The sequence below is a fragment of the Mya arenaria genome, chromosome 5, assembly GCF_026914265.1.
Source record: "Mya arenaria isolate MELC-2E11 chromosome 5, ASM2691426v1".
NCBI lineage: Eukaryota > Metazoa > Mollusca > Bivalvia > Myida > Myidae > Mya > Mya arenaria.
Genome location: NC_069126.1, coordinates 14324615 through 14350929, shown reverse-complemented (window position 1 = coordinate 14350929; position 26315 = coordinate 14324615). Strand labels below are relative to the sequence as shown.

The following is a 26315-nucleotide window of genomic DNA, read 5'->3' as shown; positions in this document are numbered from 1 at the left end:
ACAATTATACCTTTCTTTCATACATTTACGATGGGCTCCGTATATATTTTGGTTCAGCTTGTGGAAACCGACACGTCTCGCTTCCAGTATGCGTAAGATACTATTTTATAACTTATTATTTTAAAAATTGACCAGAGCAGCCAATGAATCAATGATAAATTAAGTATTATAATAATCCTTGCGTCATTCAAGGATTAGGGTTAACCCCCCCCCCCTCAGATTTCTAAATGTCTGGTACATTGGGGTGCGCTAGGGTACAGCAAATAGGAACGGGAAGACCTGAGCGTCTAGTCCGTACAGGTAGAGGAGCCAGTTGGGATACGAACATTGTAACAAACATTGTGCCACCATTTGTTTTTATTTTGACATGTATTTTTCAAAGAAACACGTTTTGATAGTGTTCTGTATGTTTTGTTTGTTTACCTATTATACTACGTAAAGTAAGCAGCCTAGCGGCGTGAACTTTGCGGCCTAGCGGCCAGGTGGCCTAACGGCTTGAACTAAGCAGCATAGTGGCGTGAAGTTAGCAGCCTAGCGGCCTTACGGCGTGAAGGGAGCAGCCTAGCGGCGTGAAGTTAGCCGCCTGGCGGCTTAGTTGCGTGAAGTTGACAGCATTAAAATATTCTCCATTTCAAAGCATTTTGTTTATTATTTATGCGTTTTCTTTGAAAAAATAATGTGTACGTGCGTAAAAAATGCTACAGGTACCTCATTAAGATGATACAAAATTAATGCATATCAGATATTATTATGCTTGATGTACCTGTACTTGCGTTTAAGTCTCTCTTGAAACACTTTAACACTGGTGCAACGTGTATGTAGCTAACCCAGTCGTCAAACGAAGTATTTTTATACGGCTTGACTACTTTATCTGAAATCCTTTGGCAACTGCAAAACTAATGCTAGGTGTACACTGAATTCCCATGACCGACGACAACGCCCTGTATAGCATTGCTCCGAACTTTAATCTCGTTCAAATGTTAACCCTTCAAATGTGAGGAAAAAACAAGTATCTTTGGTAGAAATAAGGGTACAGATACAACTATCCTTTGCATTTTTTACCAAACCGCATCAGGCCTGACCTGTGCCAGCCGTGGCCATGCAGTCGTTCTTGATGGTTATTTGCAACAAAAAGAGGTATCATATATTCATGGTAGAGAAAATATTGTAATCTTACCGTATGGTGAGGAGCTCGAACTCCTGGGATTTCTCGATGAACATGTTGAGAAATCGGGCGTCAATGTCAACAAAATTAGTACGAATGTAAACAACATTGTATCGCCATTTTGAATTTTTTTAATATGACGTCATTCTTATGACGTCACATCCAATTACAAAACACGTGATAAAGGCAAGAAAAATGGCAGTTTTGACAGATTACTTTTAAAACCATCATTGTCGCCTGAAAAAATCTTACTAAGCGAGATAACTCAATGAAACTGTACAATCCGGTTTGACAATATTTACTTAACCTGAATGATGAATTCAGATAAAAGGGGGACTACTCCGTCGTCCGTCTCAGTCATGTTTACAAACATGTGTAAAGGTCGCAATCGCAAATTACATAAAAGTTTGTTTAATTTCAATTCTGAAACATAAGTAGACATGGCAACAGCATCAGAAATGAGCCTGACAGCTGGTCAGCAGATGATTTCGTCGTGTTCCGGTGCAATTCTGACATCAGTGTTTGGTGAGTGAGGCACGTTCTATTTAAATTTACAAATGTCACTTTGTCAAATGTTCTATTTCATCATTTTTATTGAAAAAGATCCTCACTGTTTTAGGGGAGTCGTTAAAATCTGTGAGTAAGATTACATTGTATTATTGGTCACAGTTAAAATCAAAATTTGGTTGAGCTGTCAAAGTACATGTATATATTCTCTTAATTAATCTGTATTTTAGTAACATTCGACCCTTGATGCACTGTCGGTACCAGTAGAGTATTGTGCTTGTTTTTTGTCGCACAAACCAAATATGCTATAATAAATAGTTTTGTTGCGATTACCACATATTTATATATTGATGATATAACATGTTAAATTAATGTATGCAAGTTTATACAACTGTAAGATATGGTTGTGGTTTTGTCAAGGTTACATTTGTTGCTGCAAATGAATGGGGCTATACCATTGATTTGTTTAAAAGTAAATTTTAAATTAATTGTTTGATCATCAATGTTCATTGGAGTTCAATATACTTAAGTGAAAATTTCTGCTTAGAATTAAATTGACATTTTCTAAGCTTGGGTTAAAGAAATCTAACAAGGTTTGTGTACTTGACAGTGGTCGAGTGGCCCTGCACTGGTAAAATTTCTTCCGGGCTTGCTCAAATTCTGAATTTTATACACATGTAGCAGGGCTTGTTCTAAAGTTTTATTCAAAGCAATAATAAAAAAATCGGGCTTGTTCATCCTCAAGTCTAATTTCGATGACTGACATGACATTGTAATAAACTGAATAATTATTTTCCTTTTTTGAGTAACACCACTGGATGTTGTGAAGATTCGTCTCCAAGCCCAGCACAGGCCACAGGCATTTACAAAGGGCCACTGCTATCAGTACTGTAATGGCTTGATGGACCATACTTGTGTGTGTCTCAATGGCGACCAAGGAACCGGCAAGCTGCCCATGGAAGAACTTCGGAAACATCTCAAGCAGAACTGGTACAAGCGACCAGGGAACTTCAATGGGACTATGGTAGTTGTCTTTATTATAAGCATACATTTTAAGCTTGCCGAATTTGTACCATCTCAGAGATGGCATATACCATGTGCTCTTCTGATATGATCTGAACACTTTTAAGGACGTCAGACACAATCTATATGAATTAACCATTTTTTCAATGCTTGCCTTTAAGCAACTTAGAGTGAATATATTGGGGGTTTTTTTTGTTACTTTTATTCAACCACACACTATATACTTTCTTTTTTGTAATTTTTTGCATCCATGAACAACCTTTAATTTTAATTAATTCAAACACACTCTTGCATTTGTCATACATGTAGTTATTGTGTCGCCTGAAAAGACGACATATAGGGGTTACTTTTGTCGGCGTCGGCGGCGTCCACGTCCCATTTTCGCCTGTCCGGGGTATATCTTCAAGTTATCAACTTGAAACTTTATACATAGATAGATCTTATTGAAGGGGATCGCAGTGCACAAAAACTGTATCTCTTGCTTCCATATTAGAGTTATTGCCCTTTGTTAATTTTCATGTTTAACTTTACCTTGCACACTTTTTTAGCTCACCAGAGCACGAAGTGCTCAAGGTGAGCTATTGTGATCGGTCTTTGTCCGTCGTCCGTCCGTCAACAATTGCTTAAAGAACATCTCCTCTGAAACTACCTGGCCAAATTCAATGAAGTAAATAATTCGTCAGGCGACACATCCGACTCGCGGAGTTCTAGTAAAAAAATAAAACTTTCCTTAATATATTTAGGTTTATGAAATAAACACAGATCTATATAATTTGAATCTTAAATATATATCACTGTCTAAATAATAAAAAAATATTACTATAACTGTATTATTATACATGTACAACATGGACTATTGATGATCTACTGTGCTGGGCTAAACCACATGTATTGTTTTTCACATTTGTAAAACAGAGAAAAGCGATACTTAACTTTAACTTGTTAATAGATTTATGCAACTAAGTAGTTATATGAATGACTGTGAGCAGTTTGGGGTTAAATAAAACGTACCACCCACCTTGCTTGCATCAACAAAAATAGTCTCACAAAATGTGTCCTATGTAAAACATGTGTATATGAATGAATTCATAGTACATGTATAGAACATATAGTGGTGAAATTATAATAGTTGTTAACTTCAAGGAGTTATTCCAAATCTTTAAAAATTTAAAATATTGGATGATTTGCAGAAAACTTTGTGTATTGAACTTGTGTATCTGAACTGAAGAATGTGGCTATTTCAGTTCATTTTTCATTAATAATATAATGATAGGCAAATTTCTATAGATAGTATCCGAGGTTCTTTTGTAAAGTGAAACTTAGTAAGGGATGCACCATATCCAAACTTGCAGAACATTTCTTTGATTTATAAGGACCTTTTTAAATTATATGCAAAATGATGTATAAAAATTAGGACAGCATTGTCATCAGAAATATACTATGTTGTTATGTAACCCATGAAGTTTATTCAGTTAAGTTATGTAAAAGTTGTACAATTAAGGATTTAGTGCCATAGATGGCGAGTGATAGGAATCTAAAGAGTTACTTGGTTCTCTCCAGCATTAACCCATAAATTGTTATAACTCGCTGTCGAAGTCGTTGGGATCTCGGGAAATACCTTGAGATAACGAACATTTGATATAACCGAAATACAAACCATGTCTTACTAAACCCAACATATTCAAAAAGTTCAACATAACCAGAACATGCCGACAACAGAGTTCAATGGAGCGAGTTTTGACAGTATTTTAAAGAAACAATTAGCTTGTTTCAAGAACTATGCATGTACCTGTAACCTCTGTTTTAGGATGCCCTTGTGAAGATTACCAGAAATGAAGGCATCACATCTTTATGGAGTGGACTGCCTCCAACATTGTAAGTGTTGCACTAAGATTTGAACTGGTAAATTGCTTTCTTGGCTTTCTGATGTTTTATATATATTCTATATAGCAGGGCTTGTTTAAATTTGGAGATAGCAAGCACTAGTATAAACTATCATTTCAAATACTTCTGTAATGTTCTTGGCCTTAATCCTTCAAACTCAAACCCAATTTCAAGGGTTGGGATTTTTTATCTGTTATCACCAATGACATTACTAGTCAGATATTTGTTTGTTTTACGCTTAAAATGCATTAAATAAAATGCTTCTTTTACTAGATACAAAACCTTTTACCTGATCAAGAAACAATGTTGTCACAGCATTGGTGCGGGTATTTTAATTGTCATTTATAAACCATTATTACATGACCAGGAAAAAATAACAACGAGCTATAATATATGTTTCAATTTATTATGTTCATTGTTGACATTATATGCCATGACAGCTTATACTTATAATATCACAAGCCCACAATATATGATCAGCACACAACCAAATGGTGTGGTTTGACAATACTTAACTTACATACATGTATGAATCTTAGATTGTTGACCCCATATGAAACCATATTTTCCAGAGTGATGGCAGTACCAGCCACGGTGGTATATTTCACCACATACGAGCAGATCAAGTGGCACCTGGGATATTCATATGGGTCCCAGAGCTCTGATTGGTGGAAACCGCTCATGGCAGGGGGCAGTGCTAGAGGTAGTGACTGTTATGTAGTAATGGGCCAATGAACAGGGATAATCATTATATTATGCCAACATTGAGAATCGAGGACTTGCTTTTAATCTTTCATCATTCGAAAACTGTGTTAAAATAAGCTATGTAGTTCTTATATTTTGTGTTTTAGTCCATTTAATTTCTTTTTGACATTTTGTCATGATTTCAAGCTGGTAGCGTCAGTCGTTCGCATTCTGTTAGTTTTAAGGTTTTTGGAGATCCGTGGTGTAGTAATATGGGGTCCACCTTGTGGTTGGTTCTCTGCTCAGAGCAATTCTCAAGCCTTTAATGCTTAATACTCGATGCTAGTGCAGGTTTCAACCCATGCACAACCCTCAATAGTCAAGCAAATTTTTAAACTGTTCTTTTCAAACTTAAGTAATCAAGTGTTACTTTAACAGCCTGTGTTTCAATGTTATTCTTTGAAAAACATTATCGATTGCATTACATATGTACAGGAATTGAAGCATTAAACTATTTTAAATGATAATATTTCAGTGTTTGCTGTGTCTGTGATAAGTCCTCTCGAGTTTATCCGCACCAAGATGCAATCTGAACAGCTGACGTATGTACGTGTGTGGGAGGCAGTTAAAGCCACTGTGTCGCAGAATGGGCCTCTCTCCATGTGGCGGGGCCTGGGAGCTACACTACTCAGAGATGTGCCTTTCTCTGGTAAAAATCTTCGGTTTGTTGTTATTATTAATGTGTCTGTATACAAGTTTGATGAAGGCAAGACAGTTCTTGCTCCATGTGGTCAGGTCTAGAGGCAACACCGCTTATAAGATGTGCATTTCTCTGGTAAGGTTTGATATTTTATATGGTAGTGTGTACATACTTGTGTGAAAGCCATGGTGTCGCAAAATGGATACCTCTCAATGTTGAGGGTACGGGGGGCTTCCCAAATTGCAGATCTGACTATATCTTGTAAGGGTTTGATTGTTTGGATTTAACACTTGGTATTGTTAAGGTATATATGCGCATTTAAATTCCATTGAAGGTCCCAGGACGCTTCTACCAGTTTTGCTTTCCAGTTGTATCCCAAGTACTTCCTAAGGCAGTCTGCTGGTTCCTTCTTCCCTGTTGAGCCCATTCCTAGTAAGACCTTATAATAGTTTGGATTAAACCCTGTGAGTACTTCTTAAACTATTGACTATTATATTTTCAGTATTATACTGGGGCAGCTACGAAACAATGAAGTCTCATGTGTTAGCGAACCAAGGCAGACCACAGCTCACATTCCTCGAGAGTTTCACAGCTGGAGGCTTGGCAGCAAGTGTGAGTATAGGAACCGTCTGTGAAGTTAACTTCCTGTGTTCAAGACAATTAGGGTTTCAGCCAGGTTTTAAAAAAGGGCAGAGTGCTGCAGAAAAGGGACAGTGTGCTTAGGGAGAAAAGGGGATATTGCATCAGGCTGTGAAGAAATCGAAAAAATTTGACATAAAGAATTTGAAAGTGTGTTCAATTGAAGAGGTTGTATGTTTCAGCTTTCAGATATATTAAGTTTTTATGTATAAGAAATCATCATTTAAGCTTTTAAACAAAACAAAGGAATTTTTTGTGGTGAATTATCTAATCCATTCCATTCTAGAAGGGTGCACATTTTTATCATAACCGACTTTAAATAAAGATTATCTTACCAGTATCTTATAACTGTGGGACCTCCCTAGATGTCATTCATCGCAGGTTTCGCGGCATTTTGGGTAAAAAATTACTCCTTTGACGAATATCCCATCAACCGATGGGGGTAAAACTCCCCTTTTGGCTTCAAAATTCTGTTTAAGTCACACTTGGGGATGTGACAGGGTCAAGCCATAATGCAGCCATTATAGGGCGCGGGCAGACCTATATAAACTCAACAACAACAGTATCTTATAAGTTTTGGCCAGAGGGAAGCTACCAAAAAAGCAGGATGCAGCACCCTTCCATAACTATTAGCTAAAACCCTAAGTCAATATTTATTTATTTAGGTATTTTATTAAACTTGGTAACATAAGCTATATATAGTTTTTTTACCAAAGTTAACTGTGAAGTAAGATCAGGAAAATTTGCTTTAAAAGTAATTTGTTTAATGAATAAAAATTGTAATTGAAAATCTATGGATAAAACTATGATTCAAGTATTCATTAAAGGGATTGCTTTTGAAATCAATGTTACGACCCATTTAAAAGATATATATCATAAAAATTAAACTGATTGGTTTCTAAATTGATGTATCATTTTAAAGAAAACATGATCATGCAAATTCAAAATTGATGTATCATTTTAAAAAACTTCATCATCAACATGATCATTTAAATTCCAAGGCAAACTCAGTCTTGCCTATCATGTTATGAGGTTTGCATATTACTGATAGATTCAAAGTTGTTAGTTGTAATGTGAGGTTTAAATAGCATCAAAGAATTTGTGTTATGTTCCAGGTTGCTGGTGTATTGACGTTACCGTTCGATGTGATAAAAACCCACAGACAGATTGAACTTGGGGAGGTGGTCTTTGGTAAAGGTATGAACAGGGTGAACCAGAGAACAGTATAGTTTTTTTGGCACAAAATGGCAACATGTCAGGTGCAAGACAAAGGTCTTTATCTCTGGATGTGTCACATGCAAGTCCAAGGCCCCTACCTCTTAGTTCATCACTCTTCCACAATTGAATTCATTAATCATGGTGTTCTGCGTATGGCTGCATATATGCTTATAGTTTATGATAGCTCTTCCTGAATGTAGCCACATTCTTATGATCTGACATCTCTTGTTAAACTGTAAAAAACCCAGACAAGCATTTGCTGTGCTGCCCTCTTGTTTTGTATAAAACTGTCATTATATTACAGGAAAGAAGGAAGTGACCTCCACATGGCGGCTCATACACAATTTGTACCAGAACCAGGGGCTCAATGCAATATTCTCAGGTATTTCAATCTTGGTTTGGTAACAATTTGCCTACATTCGTTATTTAAAAGTTTTTAGTGTTATTAGCTCTACTGGCCAAAGGCCAGAAGAGCTTATGCGATGGTAATGTGTACGTAGTATGTGCATCTGTGCGTCCGTGCGGTCGTGCATTCGTGCGTCTGTAAACAATTGCTTATGAACACAATACAGTCTTCAGTTTTGATTGTATCTCGATGAAACTTGTACAGTATCTAGATATCCATTAGAGCTCGGTTCCTTTCGAAAACCAGCCAGATCCGCCCATAAATGCCTAGATTATGGGCCATGAAAGTTTTAAAGAAATGCTTTCTATTTTTAGCCAGGTCTGCATGAGCGAATTCTATTTTTAGCCAAGTTTACATGTACATGTAAATTCAAGTCTAGAGTTAAGGGAGACAATTTGCAAGTCTAGGATTTTGAGAGACAATTTGCTTCTGCAGTTGATTTTGTGAATTACTCTGCCTTGTTCTTGTTGAAAGCCCAAAGGCCATTTTTTAGCTTTAAGTTCTGTAGTTTGCGCATTCATCTTAACAAAATTGGTTGTGAATGTTTAAGTTATGCACCTGGTGTCATTACTGGCCACACCCAGGGTTCCCAGGTTTGGTAAACATAAATCTGGAAAGGTTTGAAAATCTTTTTGTGTGTTCGTGTATCCATCTCAGCACAATTGATTGTGAATGTTTGTTCAAATTGATCAATGTTGTCCTAGGATGCCCTTGACGTTGACCTTTTGACCAACTTTTTTTAACTTTTAAAACTACAGAAATTTTTACTATGAGTACAGTTTTGAAAGCATTTTTTTTTGTCAGATGACTTTTACTTGGCACATATTAAAATAGTTCATGCAACTAACCTGCTTACAATACTTTCTGGGCTCAGATGTTGAACGTGCTACGTTTTCAGGTAACCCAAACGCAAAACATAAAGTATATGTCTGTTGCCTTTTACCCATACATACATGCTCTGGATTGATATGACCACAAAAACCATGCCAGTAGAGCATAGGCCCTTTTGGGCCTCTTGTTTATTTATACTACGGTAAAATGAGCAACAAAATTGCAAGTAATACGTATATCTAACAACTACTGTATTTTAGGTATAAAATTAGGTTTGGCAACAATGCAAAATTTTGGATCCCCGATGATGTCATATGATTCTTGTATCAATCTAATGATTTCTGCTTGTTGACAGCTTATATGTAAAATGAGTGACCAAAAAGAGAGTAGAGATACACTTTAGACAGATTTGCAGTTTGTGTTTTTGTTCTTTATTAACCAGGTTTTCACATAGTGAAACCTGGTTATTAGAATGGCGAACGTCGTTGTTCGGGCGGGCGGGCGGCGTCAAACTCACCTATAAAACTGAATAACTTTAGTAAGGTTGACATATCTTGACCAAACTTGGTCTATAGAAAGAGTTTATGGGTACCTTTCATGGGATTGCGTTTAGGGTCCCTAGGGTCAAGGTCCAGGTCACTGTTACTAAAAATAGAAAAACGGTTGAAACTGAATAACTTAAGTTAATGATGACATATTTTGACTAAACTTGGTCTATAGGAAGAGCTTATGGAGACCTTTCATGGGATTGCATTTGGGGTCCCTAGGGTCAAGGTCAAGGTCACTGTTACTAAAAATAGAAAAACGGTTGAAACTGAATAACTTTAGTTAGGGATGACATATCTTGACCAAACATGGTCAATAGGAAGAGTTTATGGAGACCTTTCATGGGATTGCGTTTAGGGTCCCTAGGGTCAAGGTCCAGGTCACTGTTACTAAAAATAGAAAAACAGTTGAAACTGAATAACTTTAGTTAGGGATGACATATCTTGACTAAGCTTGGTCTGTAGGAAGAGTTTATGGAGACCTTTCATGGGATTGCGTTTGGGGTCCCTAGGTTCAAGGTCAAGGTGACTGTTCTAAAAATAGAACAACGGTTGAAACTAAATAACTTTAGTAAGGGTTGACATATCTTGACTAAACTTGGTCTATAGAAAGAGTTTATGGGTACCTTTCATGGGATTGCGATTGGGGTCCCTAGGTTCAAGGTCTAGGTCACTGTTACTAAAAATAGAAAAACAGTTGAAACTGAATAAATTTAGTTTGGCATGACATATCTCGACTAAACTTTGGGTACAGGAAAACTTTATAGATACCTTTCATGGGATTGCGTTTGGGGTCCCTAGGCTCAAGGTCACTGTTACTAAATAGAAAAAGGGTTCAAACTGAATATCTTTAGTTAGTGATGACATTTCTTGACCAAACTTGTTCTATAGGAAGAGTTTATGGATACTTTCGTGGGATTGCGTTTTGGGGTCCCTAGATTTAAGATCAAGGTCACTGTTACTAAAAATAGAAAAATTGTTGAAACTGAATAACTTAAGTTAGGGTTGACATATCCTGACACAACTTGGTATAAAGGAAGAGTTTATGGATACCTTTCAATGGATTGCATTTGGGGTCCCTAGGGTCAATTTCACTGTTACTAAAAATAGAAAAACAGACACAGGCTGAAGTTCTTCTGTCAATCATTAAAAACCTGGTTTCGTCGCATTGCTGCGTTTCTTGTTTCATTTAAAGTCAAATGTAAAATGATCAATTTTGCAATCTTTCAAGTCCGAAAAGCTTGTTTGTATTTTTGGTGTATTTTTTTAATTTCGTTTCATGAAACCATTTTAAATGATACAGAAATAAAGTGGGGTCACCAGGGATCCATAATTCACATCATTCTTCACCTTAAAACTGTTTCCAGCTTCAATGATTCATTTTGCTTTAGTATGCTTTTTTTTTAAGTATTTGTTTATATTTTTCAGGTCTGACACCGAGAATAATGAAGGTAGCTCCTGCTTGTGCTATAATGATAAGCACCTATGAGTTTTCCAAAGCATTCTTCAGAAAACGAAACCTAGAACTCTTGGAGAATACCTAGATTATTGTTGGAAAGTCCTTAGGCAACAGTCTCAAACATTGGTGCAAGGAAGACCAGTCTGCGTAATGGTGCTTAGTGCTGACTAACAAATGGTGTTAGATAGCTTATGCTCAAAAATGTTACATATGAAAGCAGAATGAATACTTCCAAAAACAGTGTGATTATAATCATCCTATAGTCATCTCATATGTACAAAACAGACATCTTGAAGCATCAGAACTTGATGTAAATATACAAAGTTCATGGCAGAGCAATTAGCTTTAAAGAGCTCTTTTTCCATTGCGGATGTGATATGTTCAAGATCCTAGGGCTTTTCCACATAATTTTCGGATGGTGGGTCATGATTGACAATTGGAGATCCCAAAACTGTTAGTATTCAATCAAAGTCTAACTTGGGGTCCAATGTATGCAAAGTAGGCTGGAAATGGGGTTCCCTTGGCAGAAAATGAGTCTGCGTCTCCAGTTTTCTACCTTCAGGGAAAACCCTGGGTCACAAGGTCATGGTTTGTCGTGTTGTCCATGCCACCAAGGATATATGTGTAAATAGTATAATTATACAACCATTTGCCACATGTTTAGAAATGTGAATACCAGTGGCCACTTGAGTTTATTTTAAATTATACTAGTCAAATCACAGTCTACAGGAACATTTCGTGTTTGCTTTTCTTTGTCTCAGTAGCTTTTATTTTGTCAGCATTAACTTTAAAGTCTGTGTATAGTAATGTGAAATAACTTATGTCCCATTAGTTCATTGTTAGAAGAGCATGCTTGATTTTTAGAGAGTTTATAAATCTGTACATTTTATACACATAATTAAAATTGTAATAAAAATTTGACATACGGTAGATCTGTGAATTATGTCAGAGATAATGGATAATTTGATATATTGCAAATGTTTGTGTTTCAGATTCATCAATATGTTTTTAAAATAATGTTTTATTATATAGGTCAAAATTGCAAAAGCATAAAATTGGCAATTTAATCAAAAGACAAATAATTATCCTTTAAGTTATTATTACTTGTTGCTAAGGGCTTTTCCATTAAAACATATATCCCCCAGGGGAAGGCACTTTTGAATTGTACCAACCCCCTACAGAAGCAAATTTACCCTTTTGGGGTACGAATTAGCGAAAAAAGACACCCACAACGAGTGATGTTCCGATGATCAACTATAATCGAAAATCGATTGGTTGGGCCTGAAATCAGCGACAATCGATAGTATTTAGTTATAATCGATTATGAAAAAAATTTTTTAGTAAGTGTTCAGATGTTATCTTTAACAAAATGGCTGATGAAAGCCACAATGAGCAAGAAAATGAACTATTTTTTATACAACAACACTTAATAACTTCAATCATAGACATAAGGTATATGCATATAATGATTAGAGTTTAATACTGTACATGAATAAAACTACAACTCAGGTACTATCTAGTATTTTAAAAACCGATTGTACTATCGATAATCGGTTACTTCAGTGGAACCGATCATCGATAGTAAAATTGCAACCGATTCCCAACACTACCCACAACCCATATACTATTAAAATAACTGCCTTCCCCTCATGGGTTATATGTTTTACTGGAATAGCCCTAAACATGAAAGAAGATTGCCAAGAAAGAAATAATGTTTATTCAAACAATACCAATCCCCAGTTTTAAGGTCATATTATTTCGATTCATATCAAATTAATACTTTTCAATTTGTTTTGTAAATAGAATTCTAAAGTGTTAAATGATTTTTGTACAAAAAAAAATGTTAGCATCTCTAGTTGTCGACTTGTGTCTGTGATAGGAAGTGACCTTTCAATGTCAATTCTCTACTTAAACTGAGCTTCCATGCATACCCTATCATTTCATATACAAGACAAGAAATACTAACAAAAATATGTTGCTCTTTTACCTTACAATATCTTGGATGGGCATGTACAATCTACTCAGTTTTCAAGAGTTTTATCAGCTTGTATGTTTTTCAAAGAATAATTGTGATAGCAATGGTGTCAATGTTGATGCTGTGCAAACACTAACCTTGACCATTACTCAAAAAGCGTGCAGAGATATTTAAATGCAGTTGGGTAAACATGTTGCTAGAGACAATATCCACATGTTTAGCATGGTGCATAACTCTGGCTTTAGTATTCATTTTGGTTATGTCCCTTTTTAAAAACAGAAAACAGGCAAAAACTTTGACCTGGGTCATATCTCAAAAAATAATCCGGATATTCAAACGAAACAAGGTACACATGTTGCTGGAAACAAAATACACATTTATAGCAAAGCCCATAACCTTATACTTTTTTTTTAATTGTGGAGTTATGCCACGCTTTGGAAAAAAACAAGACAAGCATGTGCATTTGGCACTCTTGTTGTATTTATGCTGGGATTGTTTAAGCAGCTTTATTATTATGAATTGTAATGAATTATTTATTTTTTTAATGTTGACTTTAGTCACTCATAGACAGACACTGCAGTAAATGCAATTAAATATTCAAAATTGTATTTTGTTTTCTAGATAATGTTTATGTTAAGTTCAGTGTTCATCTAAATAGCAAGTCGTATAATAAGCCTTCAATCTCTCTTTTGATGAAGGCTTTGCGTCCATGTATTGAAAGTTTCTACAAGTTGTCGTAGTGTAGGTCTGAAATAGGATGTTGACCTGAATGCATACATAATAATTACTTGGTATCAAGGTCATATGTACTTTTAATGTCATTGAAAATTCTTTTAAGGTGAACTTTTTATATTCATATCATAGCCAAATTGCACAACTGTATGACTTATTTCTGCTTGTGGAAGATAAATTTTTTTAGAAATAATCAAACAACTTTGTAACAAGCTATTTAATTTTAAGCTTCCATCAGTTATTGAATGTAAAGCTTCCATCAGTTATTTAATGTAAAGCTTCCACCAGTAATTGAATTTAAAACTTCCATCAGTTATTGAATTGAAACCTTCCACCAGTAATTGAATGAAAAGCTTCCATCAGTTTTACTACATGGAAATCTGGATACATCATATCAATACATTAACAGTGATTGATGAATGAAGAGAACAGAATATGTATGACCATCATATTATTGTTCGAGTTTAGTTACCTTGATGTGGGTATCTGACTATTAGAAATTAGCAAGACTATCCAATTTTGTATAACTATCCAGTATTATATAACTTTTGACAAGTATGAATATTAGTTCTAAAAGACACAGTATTTATCATTTGTTAAATAAAAAAAAACAAAGGAAATGTGTTACAGTATATTATTTCCCATTGGAGATTAATGAAATGACAGACTTACCTTTTTTGAAGTCACACAGCTAGGCCTTAACAGTGGCTGAAATTAACACAAGCCCAAAAGCCCTGCTCTGGTAAAATGCCTTCAGGGCCTGCTAAAATTCTGAATTTTATATAGCAGGGCTTGTTAAAAAAATTGATGCCAAGCAATAGTAGAAGAACTCAGGCTTGTTTATCCAAGTCTAATAGCGATGACTGGGCCTAAATGGTAGAGTGGTGCCATGCTGCCACTTTCCCACATACTGCTGCCTTTTTACTTAGGTATGCCTTTTTTGTTTGACAGAGCTTTGATGATTATTTAATCAATTGCATAACATCTGGTTTCTCTAAATACCGTTTTAAACCATATTTGATATTTAATGGACATATTGTCAAGTCAATTTTCAGAAAAAAAGCATAAAAATAATAAACATAATTTTGATACTAAAGAAAAGATAACAGCTAACTTACTCATGAATATCAAACTATTAGTATTGAAAGTAGTTACAGCACACACATAATATGAATTGAACTTTGACCCTTACAAAGGCCCCATTAAGGCTCATTCAATGCACATCAAGTGTCCTTACTGACCTAGCACTATGCCCTTTTTAAATCCTGGTTGCACCACTTAAGTCAATTTGACAACAAAAACCCCATCTGGAGCCAGAATGTTGATAAAAGAACAAGCTGTGCTCCATCACAGAGTGTTTTTTGCACAAGACATCTTTTGTTGTCTGCTTTGAGATATTGTACCATACATAAAGTATGCATGAAAAAATTAATTCATGACTATTGAATGGAACAGAACACTAGCAAAGAAACTTGTCGAAGGTTATTTGTACTTTTATTATATATCGAGTATTCATTTTTACAAAACTTGATATACCTAATTCAACATTCTACAAATGAAATTGATTCAAAATTCAATGAAAACATGATACATGATATAATTCTCATTCTACAACAATAAACTTTTTTTCTTCTTTAATTTTCACTTTCTCAATCTTCGCTCTCTTGTTTGACTGAGGGAACACTTGCATCGGTGAGTCACTCTTAACATAATCACTGGGCCCGTAAATGTCGTCAATGTCAGTGGGGGCCTCCGTAACCTCGGGCCCTAGGGTCGACCAGATATAGCAGAGGTCTGGTTTGCTGTTGATGGTAGGGTATGGCATTGTCTTACTCTGGAAATACTCTGATGGAGCATGGCATACAAACTCTAGGTACTCCATTTTACGTGGCAGGTCCTCTTCTGGTCCTTAAAAATTTAAATGTTCACATTTAAACCATTTGTTAAATCAATTTGAAGAAATTAATTTACAATAGATGTAAAATATGATTATCTTATTTGATAAAGTCTTGCTAATTACAAAGTGTTATCCCATAACTGAAATTCAGGATAGGATATCAATACATTTTGTAAAGAACTTATTTAAAACAGGCCCCTGAACATCAGCCCGAGGTAGGGTAATGCCTCACTCTCACTTATTTCACAATACATATTGCCGAAAATTTAACTGCTCATGGTTATGTTATACTGCTGCCTGCTTAGTACCAATGTTGATTAAAGCTGTACAAATAATTTCCACCTACCCAAAATGTAGGTGGCTGGATCAAACTTGCTTCTATCAGAGATTTTGGTCGGAAGAAGCCATGTTATAACCGCACTCTTCTCATAATACTGATCCTGCAGAAACCCCCTTATCTGTGCGTAGTACAGGTTCTCGTCTTCATCAACCAGAGACACTATATCACCAATCTGGTAGTACACACCCTGAGGAAAAACAACAGAAATAGTGATCTTGTTATCAAGATTACCTAAGTAAAAGAAAACAAAAAGTAACACCAATAAACCAAGTTTATGTTTTTTTTTAATTGGATTAAAATAATATGAAACTCTATCATGTAAGACAATATTTAATGAACAACAGTTTGCCAATTAACCATTAAAAAGTAGCAAAGCGTACTAATTATCAAGCTAATAAAAGCATGATCATATTAGCAACAAAGAGACAATCTATTTGTACCATCCCAAAACAGATTTCAAACAGTAAGTTCACAGGTTTTCAATGAACCGAATTTAATTGGCTGGTTGATGAGAAACCAATGCAAGCTACATTATTATAGTACATAAATGTATGTAAACTTTGGTACCTAAAAGAAAATGCTCACTCGCTGAAAGTGGCAATCAGCTTTCTTTGATGTGTGTAGTTGATTAACAGGCCATAGATGTTGTATTTCATACAAAATTTGCATGTAATTAATGAGAGCAAAAGATCCCAAAAGGTATGATCATTCAATGCTCCACAACCTTAAAGTCATATTCTCCCTAAAAGTGAGCTAAAACTCATGCCGATGCCTTTGAAATACAAAAACTTCCATAATCTAAAATTAATTTTGTAGAATGCTGAGAGCTGATTTTTTATCTTTTTTAGTAAGCAATCTGTTTGAATCTCTTTTTGAGATAGAATCACTTTTTAAGATTTTCTAAGTAAGACACTTAAAGAGGCTTACATCATGGAAGATGCTGTTACCAGTCACCACAGTGGAAACTGCTGTTGGTGCTTTGACTGGTTGCTGAAATTGGAAATTAAAGATGTTTATATAGTTTAAAAGAAGTTTATATAGTTATACCAGTTAACAAATTATACCTATTTGACTGCTTTAAAAGAATAAGGTATAAGATTCTGCGAGAAAGTAACATGATGAATACACTGGACACACTCAAGTTTGTTTACTTTTTTGAGGTGGAGCGGTCAAAGCACTGCAATAACCCATTATCTTTTTGTACTAGCAATTTTGGATTGATACCGCAAATCTATAATTTATTGCAAATATAAGAAGACAAATCAGTACTAATTTATAACAAATCACACTTTTCTTACACTTTTCTTGAAGATTATGCGTCTACTTTTCCCCTTCGTTGCAATGGGTTTGGAGTTAGCGACTCTGTATTTAGATGGCTTATTTCTAGAACTCTTCCTTAGCACCCTATCTTGAGCACTTTCGACTGCAGACGACACCTTCTTAACCTGAATAACTCCGTTACCATTCGTTTCTTTCCCAACGCCAGGAGTGGGTTTTGTGAGACATTCATTGCACGTTATATCTCCCTTTTCATTCTTGCTCCACATGGTCGATGTGCTGCTTTTACAACCAGCACAAACTGGCTTCACTCCCAAAGGCATGTTTGCATCAATCCCTGTATCTTGACAGGAATAAATGCGAAAAGAGCACTTTTCTTTCTTTTTTTGTTTTTGGTTTTATTCTGCCAACGAAAATATATAAAAAAGAAAAAATGACGACATGAAAATAAAACGGAAAGAAAGGAGCACACAACAGGTATTGCACAAAAAGACAGTGAACATGCACTGGTACCATTTTAAACCAATTATTACAAAATTCAGTTTGCAGGGAATACTCGATACTGTTCTGATTGCACTTCAATATACATTTGTTAGTGTCCAAGGATTTGAAATCTCCGCATACTTATTTCACTGATAAATTCACAGATATTTGAAGCACTACTTAGATAGATCCTCTTTTCTTGGATTTGAGATCTTCCAAACAAAAATCTTTTCTTTGAATGAGCGTCTTGCATAATAAACCTTTTCATTGATTAGGCACCTTGCATACATCGACCTCTTCATCAAATGGGCATCTTGCATACATGGACCTTTCATTAAATGGATGTCTTGCATACATAGACCTTGATTGGGCACCTTGCAAACAAGGACCTTTTTCTTGATTGGGCGTCTTGTATACATACCAGTAGACCTTTTCATGGATTGGGCGTCTTGAATAGACCATTTCATTGATTGGGCAACCTTGCATACATATCCCTTTTCATTGATTGGGAATCTTGCATACATAGACCTTTTCATTGATTGGGCATCTTGCATATATAGAACCTTTCATTAATTGGGCGTCTTGCATAGACCCTTTCATTGATTTGGCGTTTTGCAAACATAGACCTTTGCATTGATTAGGATCTTGCATAGATTTTTTCATTGATTGGGCATCTTGCATACATAGACCTTTTCATTGATTGAGCGTCTTGCATAGACCTTTTCATTGATTGGGCGTTTGCATAGACCTTTTCATTGATTGGGATCTTGCATAGACCCTTTCATTTATTTGGCGTTTGCATAGACCCCTTCATTGATTGGGCGTCTTGCATAGACCTCTTCATTGATTGGGCGTCTGCATACATAGACCTTTTCATTGATTGGGCGTCTTGCATACATAAACCTTTTTATTAAATGGTCATCTTGCATACATAGACCTTTTCATTGATTGGTCACCTTGCATACAGACCTTTTCATTGATTGGGCGTCTTGCATACAGACCTTTTCATTGATTGGGCGTCTTGCATACATAGACCTTTTCATTGATTGGTCATCTTGCATACATAGACCTTTTCATTGATTGGTCGTCTTGCATACATAGACCTTTTCATTTATTGGGCGTCTTGCATACATAGACCTTTTCATTAATTGGCTGTCTTGCATACATAGACCTTTTCATTGATTGGGCGTCTTGCATACATAGACCTTTTCATTAACTGGCTGTCTTGCATACATAGACCTTTTCATTGATTGGGCGTCTTGCATACGAAGACCTTTTCATTGATTGGGATCTTGCATAGACCTCTTCATTGATTGGGCGTCTTGCATACATAGACCTTTTCATTGATTGGTCATCATGCATACAGACCTTTTCATTGATTGGGCGTCTTGCATACATAGACCTTTTCATTGATTGGCCGTCTTGCATACATAGACCTTTTCATTGATTGGGCGTCTTGCATACATAGACCCTTTCATTGATTGGGCGTCTTGCATACATAGACCTTTTCATTGATTGGGCGTATTGCATACATAAGACCTTTTCATTGATTGGGCATCTTGCATACATAAGACCTTTTCATTGATTGGGCGTCTTGCATACATAGACCTTTTCATTGATTGGGCGTCTTGCATACATAGACCTTTTCATTGATTGGGCATCTTGCATACATAGACCCTTTCATTAATTGGGCGTCTTGCATACATAGACCTTTTCATTGATTGGGCGTCTTGCATATATAGACCTTTTCATTGATTGGGCGTCTTGCATAGACCCTTTCATTGATTGGGCGTTTTCCAAACATAGACCTTTGCATTGATTGGGATCTTGCATAGATCTTTTCATTGATTGGGCGTCTTGCATAGACCTTTTCATTGATTGGGCGTCTTGCATAGACCCTTTCATTGATTGGGCGTCTTGCATACATAGACCTTTTCATTGATGGGGCGTCTGCATACATAGACCTTTTCAATGATTGGGTGTCTTGCATACATAGACCCTTTTATTGATTGGGCGTCTTGCATACATAGACCTTTTCATTAATTGGCCGTCTTGCATACATAGACCTTTTCATTAATTGGTCGTCTTGCATACACAGACCTTTTCATTAATTGGTCGTCTTGCATACATAGACCTTTTCATTGATTGGGTGTCTTGCATACATAGACCTTTTCATTAATTGGCCGTCTTGCATACATAGACCTTTTCATTAATTGGCCGTCTTGTATACAAAAACTTTTTCATTGATTGGGCGTCTTGCATACAGACCTTTTCATTGATTGGGCGTCTTGCATACATAGACTTTTTCATTGATTGGGCGTCTTGCATACATAGACCTTTTCATTAATTGGCTGTCTTGCATAAATAGACCTTTTCATTAATTGGGCGTCTTGCATACATAGACCTTTTCATTAATTGGCTGTCTTGCATAAATAGACCTTTTCATTAATTGGGCGTCTTGCATAAATAGACCTTTTCATTAATTGGCTGTCTTGCATAAATAGACCTTTTCATTAATTGGGCGTTTTGCATACAGACCTTTTCATTGATTGGGCGTCTTGCATACATAGACCTTTTCATTTATTGGGCGTCTTGCGTATATAGACCTTTTCATTAATTGGGCATCTTGCATACATAGACCTTTTCATTGATTGGGCGTCTTGCATACATAGACCTTTTCATTGATTGGGCGTCTTGCATACGAAGACCTTTTCATTGATTAGGCATCTTGCTAACATCAATCTTATTTTTGATTGGAGGTCTAATATCAAAAACAATAACAAACAATATATATTTAATTCTTAATATTTTATTAATATCAACAACTTATTTTGTACAGAATTTATTCACATTTCATGATCTCAAGACTTGTAATAAGTGTCTTTTGAGCCTTAGTTAACATTTTCATGCATCAAAGTTCAGAAACCACAGTGGTTGATTAGAACAAGGCTTGCACTGGTAAAATGCTTTATGGGCTTGCTTAAGTTCTGAATTTTATATAGTAGGGCTTGTAAAAATAATAGTCTAATTTTCTTATTTGAAAAGAAAACTGAAACATTGCCAATCAAAATTAAAGCTTTTCTTTTTACATGAAGATGAACAATAAATGCTGTAATACAATGATATTTGTAAACAATTTACTTTGTCGTTAAAATGAACCACTCATGTACATACAATCTCATTGGCTGCTTGGCTAAAACCTAAATTGTCTTTTATTTACATACCTAACTATTTGAAATGTGCCTTAACATTACAAAAATAAATTGAAATAGTTTTAAGTGAAAGACCAGTTACATAAGTGTGAACGGGAAACAGCGACTTAAAACTTGTTACACGTCTATTTCTGTCAACCTGGTAACCATTTTCAACCGTGTTGACGCACAAATTATTCTGAATGATAAAAATGTTTACCCCGGTACAAACATACTGATAGCTAACAAGTGAATGATAGTTTGGTACACTGTGAACACTTGATTCCTGTTGATCATAAAGGTAAGATTACTATATAACAAAATAACGAAAATTATCTGTTAAAATACCCGCCTTAAAAGGTAAAACAACCCTTAGGGTAATAACTAATAAGATAATACTGTCTGAGTGATCTTTTAGTTATAAAACATATGATAAAAACATGAGCATTAGATTTGCCCCTTATGATAGGCATATAGTGTATATGAGCTGTGGTTTTCCATGACCTGAAGCATGTGCCAGGCAATGCAAATGTTTAAATTTCATTTCAACTGGAAAACAAACACTGGTAGTTGATTTATGCTTCTACATTTTTAATCAATTTGAGGAGTGTAGTTTTAATACTCTCATACAAAATTTAAAAAAAACATTCAGAAAGTGTCCTTGTTTCTATTGTCTTTTAAACACAACATTAAAGTCAATTTCAAAATGATTCAAAACAAACCTAGAAGAATGTGTTTATAAACCAGATGAACTGTACCACATTATGAATGCTCAGATGCCGCAATAACCCAGCATATTTTTATGTTTGCCGACAACATCATCCCGTGCCCCCCTCTGACTCAGAACTGCACTTCAAAGTGGCAACAGAATCCTTCTCATCTAAAAGTTTTAAAATTCCTGGAGCAGATTTGACTTTTTCTTCCTTCTTTTTCTTATCCCTTGGCCTCCGTGTTATGCTTTTTCCTTCGATAATGGCTTTGATCTCATCAGCGTCAAGAGTTTCATATTTCATTAAGGCTTCTGCAAGTCTCTTTAACTCTGTCTGATGACTTTTCAGGATGTTCATAGCTCTTTCATAGGCCTCCTAAAAAGATAAAAATATTACAAATAATACCAAAATTCATTCTGAACAGAACGCTAGTAATCCTGTGAAGACAACTGTTAAATCAAATCTGACGATGGACTGACAGACGCATACAAAGTTCAAAAAGTTGCTGTGACCTTGGACATTAGGGTAGGGAGATAGGGTAGGGTATTCTCTTGTGCATGACACAACCTCATGCTATGAAGGTCACTTCTACCAAATAATTTAAAATTCTGACCATGAATAAGAAAAATATGTACCACACAAAAATGGGACAGACGGATCGGACGGGATGATGTGTGTGATTCCTATTCAGCAACCAATTCACTTTGTAAAGAGGGGGTACATTAATGTATACCAACATTCAGTGTAATAATCGATGGGCTTACCAGTGCTGACTCAAAGTAGGAAATGGTATGAGCTTTTTTCACATAGAAGTAGGAAAATGAGGATTGGTTAACATCATATTGAAAGCCATTTGTATTTCCTTCTTGTTAAAGTTTTTATCTTCATATTGTCTGATAGGATCTACTTAAGTAAAACTTTGATGAAACAAAGCTGTCATTGAGCTGTGTTTGACAATGAAAGTTTAAATTTGTTTAATCATTTATAACGATCAGCCAGTCCACAGCCTGGTATTGTTTGAATCAACTGAAATGTGGCTTTGTGACTTCATATGATGATCAGAAAAAGAAAAGTATCCTTCACATTGTGAATTGCAGCCCTTGACAACAATAAAAAGATATTTTATTTCCATTCAGGAAAGCATTAATAAAACAAATGTAATATCAATTGTCATGTTCCTATGTTTTAAATTAAGCTACAGACACAGTCACCAGAATAAGCACAAGTCTGACACTGAAAGTCAATCACTAGCTACAGAATTGCTGAGCTTGCTAATAATGAGATTTCTATACAGCGATTAGAGTATGTTCCTTTTCATGCAGCCAAGTACATGTACATAAATGTATGCGATATTATAAAAATTCAGGTTTATTGATATGCAATATGGAAACCGTCTCCGTAGCCTAGTGGTTAAGGCGTCCGCCTACGGAGCAGGAGGTTGTGGGTTCGATCCCGGGCCGCGTCATACCGAAGACGTTAAAAGTTGTCTCACTTGTCTGGCGCTTGGCATTTAATGGGTAGTGCTTGGAAAAGTGGTGTACTCAGTACTGGTTCAACCCAGGAAAGATGTATCCTTTTAACACAATGCGGTCTTGCATATTCACGTGAGCACATATTGGGGAAATACCTGAGCTACGAAGCTAGCCAGGTGAGGTCACATGTATATGACGTAAGCAAAATGTTGTGCTTTGGGCCGTCTGCCGGTAGCCTAAAAGTCTGGTTCGGACTTCCAAGCTATGAAGTCGGACATTTGCTTCTGAGTTGAAATATGGTTTTAAAACTCCACCATTGTGTTGTTTGTAAATAAAATGTAGAAACTTTGCGAACTTATTAAAAAAAAACATATTGTGACCATGGACCATTGTGTCACAATCCTGTGTATCGGTGCTTTACACAGAGCACATTAGAACCAAGAGGTCTCTTTGCAAAGAGCTAGGGTATCGCACCCGGATCTCTTGTATCTCAGTGTGTTTCTTCAAGTCTTCCAATGTCTGGATTTGACTGCGAATTGCTGTCACTTCTATCTCATGTCACTTTTGGCATTTAAACACAATTGAAGTCGTGATGGCGTCATGGCCGGGTCAAGCCATAATGCAGCCAATGGGCGCGGGCAGACCTTGATAAACTCAATTAAACACAAACTATGGAATAAGGAGTGCTGACTTACATCCAGCAGCCTGTTGATCTCCCGGTCCACCAATTCCTGCATCTGAGGACTAGCACCCCCTTCATCAAAGTACCGTTTTCCAACCTAAAAATGTTAGATTAGTTTATCCATCATAATAGACGTTACTATTTACTACCCACAGCAATTATTCTTCCCACTGCCACTGGGGAAATTATCAATCGAAAGCCATGGTTAACCATGTATTATTCTATAAATAAACTGGCACTCTGCTACTAATTGTTACAAGAGGTTAAGCCAAGAGATTGGAAAACCTACAATAATATAAAGTGTGGATAATACTATGAAAAGATCTTTCAAATGCGGGGATATTTTTTATAAATTTATCAAACCATCAAGGTGAAAATATTATTTCATCCTTGCAAACGTGAGGAAGCCCATTATTTTTTGCATTATTTAATGTTTTGAAATAAAACAGCACAAGAACCAGGATATTTTTACATTTTTAATCTTAAAATATGTGCAATGTACCTCAAGACAAAAGATTTTAAAATCATCTAGTTTAGGATATACATGTACCTTATCGGACATTCCCCATTTCATCACCATAGCTTTAGCGATCATAGTGCCCCGTTCAAAGTCACTAGCTGCTCCTATAAGAAAAAAATACGGTGTTTTAAATTTGAAAACAAAATTTTAAAAATAGCCTTCAAGAATAAAATTGTATATATCTATATTTAGTGTAATAGGTACATTTTTACAGTGAATAATATGAGTTTAAAACTATTTTTCTTTTAAAATTGTGAAAAAAGGTATATTAATTTTCACTCAGCCACTCTCTTGGAAAGATAATACATGAGTGTGGTCTTGTTTTGTGGGGGGGGGGGGGGGGGGGGGGGGGGAGAACGAGAGAACCCAGAGAAAACTCACTAGTCTGTCTTAGATTACAAAATAAACTCACATACAGACGCCCATTCACATTACAAGTCTTATCAGTTTCATTTGAAGACGTTTTCCAATTATGTATGTATTACATTTACAAGCTACTGTATTTTTTTCTCAAAGGCTGAACGAATTATCAAATATTTAAAAGAGAAGCATAACTTCACAATGAGTTTTGGCCAAGCCTTATTAACAAAGTATGGCATGTTATGATGAACATAAGAACTTTCTGGCCAAGGCGAACTCACCTGCCTCCACATTGTCTGCCCCATACTGGAGTTCCTCTGCTGCCCGGCCCCCCATACACAAGTCCATGGATGCCAGACATTCGGATTTTGAGGTGTTTCCTTCCCTCGTTGGCAATGCTGAAGTCTGTGAACAAGGGTATAAAGAGTTTCACAATGGTCAATATAAGCAGAAGTCTTAAGAAGAAATTTGCATTTTATACACCAATGATTATAACATACATGTGTTCTTAGCCTGAGAAGTTTCATTTTACATATGTTGTCTTTCAAAATTATGTTATTAACCAATTGTGTTTAAACCAATATTTCGCATTATTTTCTTGAAAATCTTTCTTATTTGAAAAGATATCATTAAGATACCAACAAGACATTGTTGATTGGGTAGTCTAGAGCATTTCAATACAAAAATACATTTCTATGACTTTCCTAAAAAAATGCAAATGCTTTTTAAACCGAATAAAATCTTGTTTTCACTAAATTTTCTAATACCCCAAAATATGCTGCAAAGGGTGTTTGTTCTACTCCTGAAAAAGATTGTCCCTCAAAACTTACATAAACATGAACTTTTCAAACATCTTAATATTTGGCCTTCCCCACCCACTTTTACATTGTGGAAGGCCCTTTACACCAAGTTGTTGTTCGCATTATGGCGTTCAAACTGTAAATTGTCTCACATGTCCGAGGGCTCTCCCTCTGGGCTGTATGGTGACCTTTTTCAGTTCTGCTGAATTTTTCGTGTAGAATGCCACCACTGTATGGCCTGCCTCATGGTACGCAGTTTTCAGCAGTTCACTTTCTTCAATCTTCTTATTCTTCCAAGCAGGGCCTTCAAATAAAAAAAATGATGTAAGACTTTAAAATGCAAGGTTGGACATGTATTCAGGGGACTGTTTAAATAACAAATTTTAGTGGTAATTTATATTAACTTAATCCTATAGTAACGTCAAAAATGTGATTCAATTTCCTAAGCGTTTTCCATATTCATAATACTGACTAAAGTTCAATTCACTCAAATATGCAGCAATATATTAGAACTATAATACTAAGATAATTCAAATTTCTGACCAAATTCGACTAAGATCTTTCTTAAAATGGCCCACAGATTATCAGCATAGTAATAGAGCTGTTGGTGCTATTTAAAGAACCATACACTACACTTTCACTATGACAAATTGAGGTCAACATGTTGTGACACAGAAAATTATTTTGTGTTGAACAATTAAATACCTGAGGAATATATAACTAATTTCAAAGAAATCTAACACTGTTCTCACATCAAATGTATGAAAATGAGCAAGAAAATGGTTTAAATAATAAATTCATTTGAATAGAAATG

General features: G+C 35.7%; 3 protein-coding genes across 5 annotated transcripts in view; 1 reads left to right on the top strand and 2 right to left on the bottom strand.

The window, feature by feature from the left end:
• Positions 1-1517: 1517 nt before the first annotated feature.
• LOC128233672 (probable mitochondrial glutathione transporter SLC25A40) lies at positions 1518-14388 on the top strand. Its single transcript, XM_052947468.1, has 9 exons — positions 1518-1690; positions 2479-2696; positions 4503-4570; positions 5152-5282; positions 5799-5972; positions 6466-6575; positions 7718-7799; positions 8125-8202; positions 11031-14388. Exons 1-9 carry the CDS (start codon positions 1606-1608, stop codon positions 11144-11146), a joined length of 1062 nt encoding a protein of 353 aa, XP_052803428.1. The 5' UTR covers positions 1518-1605; the 3' UTR covers positions 11147-14388.
• Positions 14389-15254: 866 nt separating this feature from the next.
• Positions 15255-17681, bottom strand: LOC128233674 (GATA zinc finger domain-containing protein 1-like). Its single transcript, XM_052947470.1, has 4 exons — positions 17304-17681; positions 16933-16995; positions 16012-16192; positions 15255-15676 (listed from the first exon to the last, which is right to left on the bottom strand). Exons 1-4 carry the CDS (start codon positions 17604-17606, stop codon positions 15372-15374), a joined length of 852 nt encoding a protein of 283 aa, XP_052803430.1. The 5' UTR covers positions 17607-17681; the 3' UTR covers positions 15255-15371.
• Positions 17682-20559: 2878 nt separating this feature from the next.
• Positions 20560-26315, bottom strand: part of LOC128233665 (ATP-dependent zinc metalloprotease YME1L-like) — a 30406-nt gene continuing 24650 nt past the window's right edge. For all 3 annotated transcript variants that reach the window (XM_052947451.1, XM_052947454.1, XM_052947453.1), the window contains exons 16-20: positions 25654-25805; positions 24983-25106; positions 24372-24445; positions 23835-23918; positions 20560-22042 (exon numbers count right to left, since the gene is read on the bottom strand). In XM_052947451.1, coding sequence (XP_052803411.1) covers positions 21776-22042; positions 23835-23918; positions 24372-24445; positions 24983-25106; positions 25654-25805 — 701 coding nt within the window. In that variant the 3' untranslated portion in view covers positions 20560-21775. The remainder of the gene's footprint in view (positions 22043-23834; positions 23919-24371; positions 24446-24982; positions 25107-25653; positions 25806-26315) is intronic.